The sequence below is a fragment of the Melanerpes formicivorus genome, unplaced genomic scaffold, assembly GCF_026170545.1.
Source record: "Melanerpes formicivorus ecotype bairdi unplaced genomic scaffold, bMelFor1.0.p_v2 SCAF_1, whole genome shotgun sequence".
Taxonomy (NCBI): domain Eukaryota; kingdom Metazoa; phylum Chordata; class Aves; order Piciformes; family Picidae; genus Melanerpes; species Melanerpes formicivorus.
This window is the reverse complement of record NW_027142353.1, coordinates 58,342,698-58,355,605: the sequence shown is the minus strand read 5'-3', so window position 1 is coordinate 58,355,605 and position 12,908 is coordinate 58,342,698. Positions and strand designations below refer to the sequence as shown.

The 12,908-nt window shown below is 41.6% G+C and overlaps 1 protein-coding gene across 2 annotated transcripts in view; it reads left to right on the top strand.

The window, feature by feature from the left end:
- The window catches only part of ATM (ATM serine/threonine kinase), an 83,891-nt gene that overhangs the window by 39,516 nt on the left and 31,467 nt on the right, over positions 1-12,908 (top strand). For both annotated transcript variants that reach the window (XM_068144622.1, XM_068144632.1), the window contains exons 30-42: positions 250-424; positions 1,663-1,827; positions 2,105-2,237; positions 4,081-4,176; positions 5,399-5,570; positions 6,300-6,441; positions 7,074-7,250; positions 8,596-8,770; positions 9,220-9,307; positions 9,663-9,815; positions 10,193-10,301; positions 12,047-12,135; positions 12,232-12,334. In XM_068144622.1, coding sequence (XP_068000723.1) covers positions 250-424; positions 1,663-1,827; positions 2,105-2,237; positions 4,081-4,176; positions 5,399-5,570; positions 6,300-6,441; positions 7,074-7,250; positions 8,596-8,770; positions 9,220-9,307; positions 9,663-9,815; positions 10,193-10,301; positions 12,047-12,135; positions 12,232-12,334 — 1,777 coding nt within the window. The remainder of the gene's footprint in view (positions 1-249; positions 425-1,662; positions 1,828-2,104; positions 2,238-4,080; positions 4,177-5,398; positions 5,571-6,299; positions 6,442-7,073; positions 7,251-8,595; positions 8,771-9,219; positions 9,308-9,662; positions 9,816-10,192; positions 10,302-12,046; positions 12,136-12,231; positions 12,335-12,908) is intronic.

Here is a 12,908-nt window from a genome sequence, read left to right as displayed (position 1 = left end):
GGTGATATGAGAGGGAGGAGGGAGGGTTCATAGAGCATGTTTTATGAACCTTTGTTCTGTTTCTGTCAATACAGTTAGGCAAATAATAATAATAATAATCTAAAACTCCTTACGTGTTGGCTTTGATTTAGTTTTTCCTTACTTATTTTTCCCCTTTCCCCTTATTATTCCCTGTTGTGTATTAGGTTAATACTTGAGACAATGATATTTCATATTTCTTTACTTTCCCTTCTTTGTTTCCTATGACAGACCCGTGGTTATCAAAGAAATATCCATGCGCAGCTTCTCGCTCTGTTGTGATCTTCTGCATCACGTTTGCCACACAGCTGTTACGTGTTGCAAGGATGCTCTAGAAAGCCACCTTCATGTTATTGTAGGAACCTTAATACCTCTTGCCATGGGCCAACCTGAGATTCAGGAACAGGTACTTTTGAGTTGTTGATTATTCCTTATCTTAGCTTTTTTAGTTCATGTTCACTGTCACTGAAGCTTTATATCACAGTATCACTAAGGTTGGAAGAGACCTCAAAAATCGAGTCCAACCTGTCACCACAGACCTCATGATTAAACCATGGCACCAAGTGCCACGTCCAATCCCCTCTTGAACACCTCCAGGGATGGTGACTCCACCACCTCCCTGGGCAGCACATTCCAATGACAAATGACTCTCTCGGTGAAGAACTTTCTCCTCACAATGAGTCTAAACTTCCCCTGGCACAGCTTGAGACTGTGTTCATATAAGTGTGTTCAATTCTAATTCCTTTTTTCTGAGCTTTCTAGTCTTATATTAAAAAAAATTGCTTGGGATGTGATAGAATAACTTTTATTTTTTTAAATAAACATGTCTTTACTTTCAATACTTCTGTTTTGACAAATACTATGTTCTGCAATTAATTCCTACAGCTTTAAATAACAACTGAGATGTATTTGTATCAGAATTGCTGAGATTACTGTATGGCCTATTTTCTGTTTATTTATTTACTGCTTAGCCTGGAGGGGAGGAGACTCAGGGGTGACCTTATTGCTCTCTACAGCTACCCAAAGGGAGGTTGTAGCCAGGCAGAGGTTGGTCTCTTCTCCCAGGCAGCCAGCACCAGAACAAGAGGACACAGTCTCAGGCTGCACCAGGGGAGGTTTAGACTCGAGGTGAGGAGAAAGTTCTTCACCAAGCGAGTTGTTCGTCATTGGAATGTGCTGCCCAGGGAGGTGGTGAAGTCACCATCCCTGGAGGTGTTCAAGAGGAGATTGGATGTGGCACTTGGTGCCATGGTCTAGTCATGAGGTCTGTGGAGACAGGTTGGACTCAATGATCCCTGAGGTCTCTTCCAACCTTAGTTATACTGTGATACTGTATTCTGCTGGGGATGGAAATACACTCTGATTCAGAGACTTTATAAAGTAGCTTGAAGGTGAAATGAATGCCTGTTGTTGTTTTCCCCAAGCCTCTAAACATTTTATGATTTTTAACAGTGTAAACAAATTTTCATACCCCTTTTTTAATAGAATTTGCAGTTAGTATTCAGTATTCCTAAGTTCAACAGAATTTGGAGAAACACAAACTTTATAACCTGAAATACAAACTTTATCACTTGAATAAGAAATGTGGCTCAAAAATCCTTCTCTGTTTTGTTAGTTTGTTTTTCATTTATGTTCTCTGTTCAGGTTCTAGGCTTGTTGAAGTATCTGGTGATAGATAACAAGGACAATGAAAATCTGTACCAAGCAATCAAGTGCCTGGATCCTTTCCCCGAATATCCTGCCTTTAAAGATTTGCGAGCAGCTCAACAGAAAATAAAATACAGCAGGGGACCGTATTCTCTTTTGGAGGTAACTACACTTTAAAATATATCTTATGAGATAGTGAGGTTTGTAATGCAAACCTTCAAAAGAAACCCTTTTTCTAGCTGTAGGTATAGTTGAGAAAGCTTTAAATCCGGCATGTGGATTCTTTTTATTGCCAGTTTCAGACACTGAGGTATTTGTAGAGATCCGTTCTGGTTTTTGCATCTCTTAATATACATGCTGTGGACTGCTGAGAAACTTGTCTTTTTGAAGCCTTCTTTGCATGCTGGATGTGCTTAATGAAAAAAATGTTGTTTTGCAGGAAATTAATCATTTTCTCTCAGTTGATGTTTGTGATTCACTGCCTTTGACACGACTTGAAGGTCTGTATTATTTACGCAAACAGCTGGAACAATATAAAGACCAGATGAAGGATCTCCTGAAGAATTTCCAGGGTACTAATACCTGATTAAGTATTTTATTTCCTCTGTGTCTGCTTTGGATGTGTAGTATCATAGTATCACCAAGGTTGGAAGAGACCTCAAGGATCATTGAGTCCAACCTGTCACCACAGACCCCACGACTAGACCATGGCACCAAGTGCCACGTCCAATCTCCTCTTGAACAACTCCAGGGACGGTGACTCCACCACCTCCCTGGGCAGCTGTGCTGGGTTGAGGCAGCCCCCTTCCCACCCCTGGCAACAATAAACACTCAGACAAACAGATTGCAAAAGTGATGGAAAGTTTAAATAGAAAGCAGTGAACTTTTACAGAAAGCCAAAAGCGCAGTGACAAAGAAAGATCCCAAAACAGACCAAGACAGATCCCATCCCCACCTGAGGGTACACCCAAGACCCCCAGGGCTCCTTCTTTCCCCTCCCACTGCTAGGCTAGTCTCAGCTGGCCAGATCTGAGACTGCCCATCCCCCATGGCCTTGGGCCTAGCCAGGCCCAAAGTCAGGAGACATCTCCCCCAGTTACCAGGTGACGGAGGAGGAAGAAAAGAGAGCGTGCTAGACTCTGCACTGGATCTTATAGTGGTGCAAAGGATTGTGGTATGAAATACTACATAATTTCCTGTGTCCACCCCTCTGGGCTGGACTTCTGGACACAGGAAGTAAACATTGCAGGGGGGCACCCAGCTCAAACTGCAACAGCAGCCCATTCCAATGGCTAACAGCTCTCTCGGTGCAGAACTTTCTCCTCACCTTGAGCCTAAACTTCCCCTGGCGCAGCTTGTGACTGTGTCCCCTTGTTTTGGTGACAGCACTTTGGTCACATATGTATTCATTTATGTAAAAACTGGAAACAAATATAAAACCCAACTCCAGGTTTCTGTGCCAGCCAACAGGGCAGCAGAATTTTTAAAGAAGAAAATACTGCTTTTACTTTTTTCACATTGGCAGATGGTCATATTTTTATCCCTAGACCTTGGTCCTGGAAACAGCAAAACCATTTTGTCTGGAATGTTTTAAAAAAACACCTCAGGCAGGCAACAAATGTGTAAGGAAATTCCCTTATTGACAGCTTATAATTTGTCAAAGTTACTGAGGCAACTCAAAGCTGGTCAAATTCTGTGAAACCCCTGGCAGAAAGCCTTATTTTGGGATATTGTTTGGGTTCAGATTTGGAACAGAATGGTGCCATTAGCTTAGGTTCTGTCAGTGGAATCATACAATCTGACTTCCCTGTTTCAAACAACGTTCTTACACTGATGTGTGCTAATATTTCATGTATTTAATTACCATTGCTACATCAGAATACTGAAAATAATAGGATTTGTGTCTTTTAATTTTGGAGATTCTTTGGCATAGTCAAATGCATAGAACTTTTTTCAAGACATGATAAATAAGAAAAATCATAGTATCATAGTATCAGTCAGGGTTGGAAGGGACCACAAGGATCATCTAGTTCCAACCCCCCTGCCATGGGCAGGGACACCCCACACTAGATCAGGCTGGCCAGAGCCTCAGCCAGCCTGGTCTTAGACACCTCCAGGGACGGCGCCCCAACCACCTCCATGGACAACCCATTCCAGGGTTTCACCACTCTCATGGTGAAGAACCTCCTCCTCACATCCAGCCTGAATCTCCCCACCTCCAGCTTCATTCCATTCCCCCTAGTCCTATCACTACCTGAGATATCATTAAAAATATTCTGTTTAATACTAAATTGCTTCAACATGCATGCTGACCTTTGTAGATAAAGGATTGCTAAAGCAGGGTTTTTCTTTCAGTCTGTTCATCTTACAAATGCACAATGACTTTTGAGGTTTCTTCCTCTTTCTGAATGCTAGAAAAACCAGAAGATTCTGTAGTAGTGAAATTGGTGGTGAGCTTACTGCACCTGTCCAAGACGGCAGTTAACCACACGGGTGAAAAAGCAGTGCTGGGTAAGTTGATTAGTCCCACCGGCCCCCTAGGGCTGTCATTACAAAGCCCAGATTGAAACTGGCTGTTCTCAACGTTACTTCCCACTGCTATTTTGCATTTGCTGCCAGAGGTAGCCATCAGGAGCAGCTGATATGTCTTCAGTTGTTGTGTTTTGCAACTTTGATACGTAACTTCAGTTTAGACCCCGATCTCTTCTATACTCAATAAAGAGTCATTTGCTTTTATGTGGTCACTTTAATAGCTTGGAAAATATTAAGAACAAAGAACTTGTCTGAAAATTTGAAAGGCATGTCTTAGTGAACATTAACATAGTTTTTTCTATCTTAAAGCCTCTTCTGTATTAGTAAAATTACTCTCACCTTTTATGTTGAGCATCTGATTAATGTTTGATTGAGAGCACCAAAGCTAAAATCCCAAAGCCCTCTTCCCTGAGTATCTCTATGAAGATTATATTTGCTGGAACTAGACAGAAACACAAGTAATAAGAACATTTGCCTTGATGTGTTTTTGTATCTGAAAGTCTAATAACTGATAACTCTGCACTGAGTTTCCTTAGGTGATTTGTTGAATTTAGCTGAAAACACAACCTGTACTTCTTCAGTTTCTCCTTTATTTGCTCCAGTGGTTAAAACTATGATTTTAAAATAGAAATAGTTTCAAAACACATGCTGAGTATGAATGAAAGGTTTTGATTTCTTGCTGATGAACATTAACAGCCCTTTTGTTGAACTCTTTGCAAGGTCAATTTTGTTATGTTCGGGGTTTTTTGATATGTAGCTCTTTATAAAATACTCCATCTGGAAAGGAAGTGAACCTCTTGACACAGCATTGTATATAAACTGTAGGTTAATTCTTACTGAGTTTACAGATTACTGTTTGTGTTCACAGGCTACTATTTGTATTTATCATGTCCTTAGGGAAAGTAAATGGATGACTCTTAGTGATGGTGGTTCTGATATTTTGCACTTAGCTCTTTCTACAATGAGAAAGGAAAATCCATATCTGATTTAAACTGCAAAATCCAGAGCCATAGGCACTCCTGGATAACTGTCTTAGAAAGCATAACTGTGCTATTTATGAGCTTTAAGCTGTGAAATTCTGGTGCAGGTAATTTTAATCATAAAGTTGCACAATTATTTATAAGTATTTGCATCTTTTGATCCCATGTGTAAGAGTAGAACCTTGTTTTAGTGTGCATAAAACTGTTATCTGCATTTGCAGAGGCTGTTGGAAGTTGCTTGGGAGAAATTGGTCCCATGGATTTCTCCACCATAGCTCTTCAACATGCTGAAAATACACTGGATTCTAAAGCAGTGGACTTATTTCAAGACAGAAAACTTCAGTGGGTCTTCATAGTGTTAACTCAAATAAATACTGCTTTAACAGATAATTGGTGAGTATATTTATTTATTTTATTTATTTAATTCAATGCTTAATAGGAGCCATTCAGTTGTAGGTTGCTCAAATCAGCTCAGACTAACGAGCTGAAAGCGTTACTAACACTGGTTATTGTCCATCAGTGTGCTTCTTGAAGCCTCAGATTACTTACCCAGACAAGCTTAGATGTTTCCTAGAAATAACAGAATCACAGAATCACCAAGGTTGGAAGAGACCTCAAGGATCATCAAGTCCAACCTGTCACCCAACACCTCATGACTAAACCATGGCACCAAGTGCCACGTCCAATCCCCTCTTGAACACCTCCAGGGATGGTGACTCCACCACCTCCCTGGGCAGCACATTCCAGTGGCTAACAACTCTCTCCGTGAAGAACTTTCTCCTCACCTCAAGCCTAAACTTCCCCTGGCACAGCTTGAGACTATGTCTTGTTCTGCTGATTGCCTGGGAGAAGAGACCAACCCCCTCCTGGCTACAACCACCCTTCAGGTAGTAGTAGACAGCAATAAGGTCTAAATTCTCTAGTTGGACTCAAGCCAAAGAGTCTCTTATATGCTGCAGAGGAGACCAGTGCTGTTGAGCAAATGGTGAGGCTGTACTTTATAAAAGAATATGCAATGGTATTGTCATGTTATGGAATTATTTGTCCTGTATGTTTATAAAGGTGAATTTGAAAACAAAATACCTAAATAAAATTATAATGTTATTATATGTTATTTTTCAGCATTGATGTTCGAGCTGCTGCTGTTTCCTGTCTGAAAAATATATTAGCCACCAAGTCTGGGAGTGAATTTTGGGAAGTTTATAAAAATAAAGCTGATCCCATGTTAATCTACCTACAGCCTTTCAGAGTCTCTAGGAAAAAGGTACTTCTTCTGGTATACCTTAGTTATGTGGCATATGGGATAGAGAAAACATCAAAAGAGCTATTTATATATTTTATTTTATATTTGAAAATAAAAATTGAGATAGCCTTTGATGAATGTAAAGTTTGCACTTTCCATCAGTCTGATTGCAAATGTGATTACTGTGATTACTTTTGTACCTCCCTCTTTCAGCATTCGTGTCTTCTTCACATGGGAAGCAGCCAGTTTGATATTAGAAAGCTGTGTACTTTCATTATTAGCCACACAACTTTTGATTACCTGCTCTTTAATACAGTCTTTCTCAGGATTCCAGTACCTTTTGCTGTAAAAAAAATGAGTGGAAAATAGGTCAGGAAAAAAGGAGGATAATTAACCATAAACCAACCACTTCCTAATTTTGAAACTTCTGATTTCTGACCTAAATGTAATGCCCATGTCAATGTTGGCAGTAAAGTTTCATTTGTAGCACTTTCATGTTTCCTTTGAAAATGTCCCATTTATGTGAAAAAAATGGATACTGTCAATCCATTAAAGGACAGTTAATGTGTTCTGATCTGTGCAGAGAGCAGTATGGGGTTTTTTAATGCCATAGGATTTGTTTATATTTGCAATGTATATCTCGTTCTTTCTAGTGTCTTGTATTGCCTGCTAATGATTCAGAGGCTTCTTCAGAAGCTTTGGATGACACAAACCTGTGGATTCCTCTGGGAGAAAGTCATGAGACCTGGATCAAGCGCCTCACTGGTTCGATACTGGACAGTGGAGGTGTGCAAAATGAAGTTCTCCAGTTAATGAAGCCACTGTGTGAGGTGACTTAAATTATCTATATGTATGTGTGTACATATATTTGTGCTGTGATACTGTGATACTATGAAATAGATAGGATGACTCATCTTACCATAGTATCATAGTATCAGTCAGGGTTGGAAGGAGCCACAAGGATCATCTAGTTCCAACCCCCCTGCCATGGGCAGGGACACGCCACACTAGATCAGGCTGGCCAGAGCCTCGTCCAGCCTGCTCTGAAACACCTCCAGGGATGGGGCCTCAACCACCTCCCTGGACAACCCATTCCAGGGTTTCACCACTCTCATGGTGAAGAACTTCCTCCTCACATCCAGCCTGAATCTCCCCACCTCCAGCTTCATTCCTTTCCCTCTAGTCCTATCACCACCTGATATCCTGAGAAGTCCCTCCCCAGCCTTCCTGTAGGCCCCCTTCAGATACTGGAAGGCCACAATTAGGTCACCTCGGAGCTTCTCTTCTCCAGACTGAACAGCCCCAACTCCTTCAGTCTGTCCTCATAGGAGAGGTGCTCCAGCCCTCTGATCATCCTCGTGGCCCTTCTCTGGACACCTTCCAGCATGTCCATATCCCTCTTGTACTAGGGGCTCCAGAACTGGAGGCAGTACTCCAGGTGGGGTCTCACCAGAGCTGAGTAGAGGGGGAGAATCACCTCCCTTGACCTGCTGGCCACACTTCTCTTAATGCAGCCCAGGATCTGATTGGCTTTGTGGGCTGCAAGTGCACACTGAGAGCTCCTGTTGAGCTTCTTGTCCACCAGCACCCCTAAGTCTCTCTCCTCAGGGCTGCTTTCCAGCCAGTCACTGCCCAGCCTGGATTTGTGCCTGGGATTGCCTCGACCCAGATGCAGGACCCTGCACTTGCTCTTGTTGAACCTCATGAGGTTGGCTTGTGCCCACCTCTCCAGCCTGTCAAGGTCCCTCTGGATGGCCTCCCTTCCCTCCAGCGTGTCTGCTGCACCACACAGCTTGGTGTCATCAGCAAACTTGCTGAGGGAGCACTCAATGCCACTGTCCATGTCACCAAATACTAATTTCTGCTGCTACATTACTACTTTTTTCTTAATTAATTTTATAATCAAGTAATAATTACTTTTTCTTACCTGATTTCATAACTAATTCAGATCCTTTGTAATCACAAATTGCAGATGCCCATAAAATACACTCTTGAAATACAAGTTTTGAGAAATAGTTGTAAACATAGATGAACTTTGTCTGACTCCTATAAGTGAATGCCATCATAGCCCTATTGAGTGGTTTACATTCTTCATTTTACATAATCTTTCTCAACCTGACAAAGAAGGCTTTTGGTTGTTTTTCTTAGTAGCTCCTGTGCTTGATTGTTTCCTAGGTGAAAACAGACTTGTGTCAAACTTTGCTTCCATACCTGATTCACGATATCCTTCTGCATGACTCAGATGAATCCTGGAGAAATCTTTTGTCAGTTCATATCCAGAAGTTTTTTACAGTCTGTTGCAGATTTGCCTCATCCAGTAGATCTACTACACCTCCAAATTCTGATCCAGGTAATCACAGAATGGTCTGGCTGGGAAGAGGCCTCCAAAGGTCATCTAGTCCACCCCGCTCTGCAGTAATCAGAAACATCCTCAAGTAGATCAGAGATAGGGCCTCAACTACCTCCTTGATCAACCTCTTCCAGTGTTATGTCTGTTATGAACCTTTGTGCAATGATACTGGATCATCTCTGCATTCTGTAAGCAAAAGTAGAATCCACAAATTACTCATGCAAAGATAATTTGATAAAGAAAATTGTGCTATAAACTACTGTAATGTCACAAAGGTCATGTAAGGAGGGGAAACACGTTTTGTTGCAAATTATGAATTTCATTTTAGACATGCACTTGAAGGAGGTTTTGAGTTCCTGCCTTGAGTATAACATGCATCTTTTATTGTGTGAATGAATGTGTTGTGATGAAAGTTCATTATATTCTTTCTTCTCAAATATATATCCCAGAGCAAGAAAGCCATAATTTTAGAAGCTTGGATAAAGTATCGCGCCGATCCATGCTTGCTGTTGTTGACTACTTAAGAAGACAAAAAAGGTATATTACAGCTTTCAAAAATGTTGCTTTAATTCAGTTGTGACTCTCCAAAATCTGCTGACACTTTAGATTAAGGAAGAAGGCTGTTGTTGACAACATGTGAGTTAAAAGAATGAAGACATAGTAGTGACCTTCAGTTGTAACAGAATTGATATGGCTGGCCGTGAAGGGTTCTAATTGTGCTGAAGGAGTTTCAGAAGATGTTTTTGTCTGGTAAATTCTCTGTGGTATGGGTTTTGGGAGGGATAAGATAAAGATAACCTTTGGGAGGTTTCATAGATAGATTTGATTTATTTTGTTTAAGAGAGAAGGTCCTGTCACTGATACAGCAATATAAAAGGCTTTATTTCATCAGATCTGTTTCAGGTACAGTTTTTGATGACAGCTTCTGGCTAGATCTGAATTATCTTGAGGTTGCTATAGCAGCACAGTCTTGTGCTGCTCACTTCACAGCTTTGCTCTATGCAGAAATCTACGCAGACAAGATCAACAGAGACAAACAAGAAAGGTACAAGTCTTGGGGAGTGCAGTTTCTTGACATTTTGGGTAAAATGGGTCATGCTGTGTGTGCCCCAGTTGTGTTTTGTAACGTGGAGACTCAAGGAAACTTATTTTTCAAAGTTCCTTAGGTGTGTGTGTATTGAGCAGGAAAATATTTCCAACACTCCTTGAATGTTATCCTGACCTTGCTGGTTTGCTAGCCCTGCATTTGCTAGATTTATCTTTTTCTTCCTGAAAAACCACCTTCATGTTGAAAACCCTTGATACGGATGTTCTCAGTTCAGGTGATCGCTTTACCATTCAGGTAGAGAGGCATTGTTAATAACCTGGGAATATGACAGACCTGATCTTGCAGCTGGTCTTTGTGCCCCTTCTTTTTTATAGGTCATCTTTTAAAGCAGCTAAGAGTTTGACCTTTGAAGAAGAAAGTCAAAAATCAACTATTACTATTTTGAATGAAAAAAGTAAAGAAGATACCGGCATAAGTTTGCAGGTACACGTGTACTTCATAATCAGAACACAAACCTTCTCATAATTGCAATTATCAGTAGGTTTCATCTGAGCTCAAGACATGTAGTTCAACTTCAAAAACTATTCCACCAGGGATCAGTGCTGGGCCCCATCCTCTTTAACATCTTTATTGATGATCTGGATGAGGGCATTGAGTTGATCATCAGTAAATTCGCTGACGACACCAAGCTGGGGGCAAGAGTTGATCTGCTGGAGGGTGGAGAGGCTCTGCAGAGAGACCTCGACAGGCTGGACAGATGGGCAGAGTCCAACGGCATGAGATTTAACACATCCAAGTGCTGGGTTCTGCACATCGGCCACAACAACCCCATGCAGTGCTACAAGCTGGGGTCATAGTGGCTGGAGAGCAACCAGGCAGAGAGGGATCTGGGGGTGCTGGTTGATGGTAGGCTTAACATGAGCCTGCAGTGTGCCCAGGCGGCCAGGGGGGCCAATGGCATCCTGGCCTGCATCAAGAACAGTGTGGCCAGCAGGAGCAGGGAGGTCATTGTGCCCCTGTACACTGCCCTGGTTAGGCCACACCTCGAGTCCTGTGTCCAGTTCTGGGCCCCTCAGTTTAGGAAGGATGTTGACTTGCTGGAGCGTGTCCAGAGAAGGGCAATGAAGTTGGTGAGGGGCTTGGAACACAAGCCCTATGAGGAGAGACTGAGGGAGCTGGGGCTGCTTAGCCTGGAGAAGAGGAGACTCAGGGGTGACCTTATTGCTCTCTACAACTACCTGAAGGGGGGTTGTAGACAGGCAGAGGTTGGTCTCTTCTCCCAGGCAGCCAGCAGCAGAACAAGAGGACACAGTCTCAGACTGCGCCAGGGGAGGTTCAGGCTGGAGGTCAGGAGGAAGTTTTACACAGAAAGAGTGATTGCCCATTGGAACGGACTGCCCAAGCAGGTGGTGGAGTCACTATCGCTGGAGGTGTTCAGGAGGAGACTTGACAGGGTGCTTGGTTGCATGGTTTAGTTGATTGGGTGGACATGATGATCTTGAAGGTCTCTTCCAACCTGGTCTGGTCTGGTCTGATATGATCTGGTCTGGTCTGGTCTGGTCTGGTCTGGTCTGGTCTGGTCTATTCTATTCTATTCTATTCTATTCTATTCTATTCTATTCTATTCTATTCTATTCTATTCTATTCTATTCTATTCTATTCTATTCTATTCTATTCTATTTGAAAGCTTTCCTCATGCTCCAGCTTTGTTGCCTGAAAGAGCTGTCCTCATCCTGGTACCAGACAAGTATTTTTCAGGTTTTTTTGGTCTTATTTTTTTTTCCCCATTAAAAATCAGGAAGTGGTGTAGCAGATTGTAATAATCAAAACCGAAGTAGTATGATCAGTAACCCTAAGTTAATTCTTTCCATAGTTCATTATTCCAGAACCCTTTTTGTCTGTCTTTAAAATGCACTGCTTAGGTGGTATGTTTGGTTCTGATTCAGTTCTACTGCCTTTAGCATTTCAACCACTCCACCTAAGGCCCAGTAATGTTATTTTAATACCTTAGCAGAAACATAAGGTGTCCTAACTTTTCTGCTAGAGTCTTGCTAGACCACAAAACTTTCCTGCCTGTGATGATAGCGGGCTCAGATACTACATAAAGGAAAAATAAGCAATGATAACAACATGTTACGTGGAAGGGCTTGTATTTATGAGCTTACATGATATGTATGCAAATCACTTGTAAAAAGAGGTAATTCTTTGTTTTATGGTGCATGTCCTAGGACCTTCTCATGGACATATATAGAAGCATTGGAGAACCTGACAGTCTATATGGCTGTGGTGGAGGAAGAATGTTACAGCCCTTAGCAAGGTACAATTTGTTAATGTTCTGACATTCTTCAAAGTCATGTCTTTGATTTGTTAGTAAGGGACTTAAACTGAAGACTTCTTTGTCAACTTACAACAGGATAAGAACATATGAACATGAAGCAGTCTGGGAAAAGGCCCTCGTAACATATGACCTTGAGGCAAGCCTCTCTCCGTCTACCTGCCAGGCAGGAATAATTGAGGTAATTTTATTTTACAATAGGGCATGAATGTAGAAATTGATATCCATCATACTGAGAGGACAAAATAGGTTTAGGACTACAAGATACCTCTGTGGCCATTAAGTCCAACCCACTGTCATAGGCACCCAAAGTGTAAAATGGAAGTCAACTCAGTATTCACACTGAAAACATTAAGACATGTAGTCCTTTTGTCACCCACCTCTCATCATCTTGGGTCATGAATTTTGTAGACTATTTAAACATAAATGTAATGAATTTTATGCAGAATTTGTCTAGCTGCTAAAATGATGGGATAGAAAAAGTAATGTAATGTAATGTATTCCTTAGGACTACCTTGGTTTTTTAGCCTGAAATTGTTTATCATCTTTAATAACATGGCACAGGTGTATCCACGTTTCCTCTCACTTCATTTTCCTGTGGCATTTTTTCTACCCCGAATGACTTAGTATCACTGTCAAAACTCCATTGTTTTTTTCTCCTTCATGATAGCTGCACTCACAACCTGGGTAAGTGGTCACAATTATGAAGTCATTATGGCCTTTGAAGAGACAGGAGTTTAGGAGTTGTAGGAAAC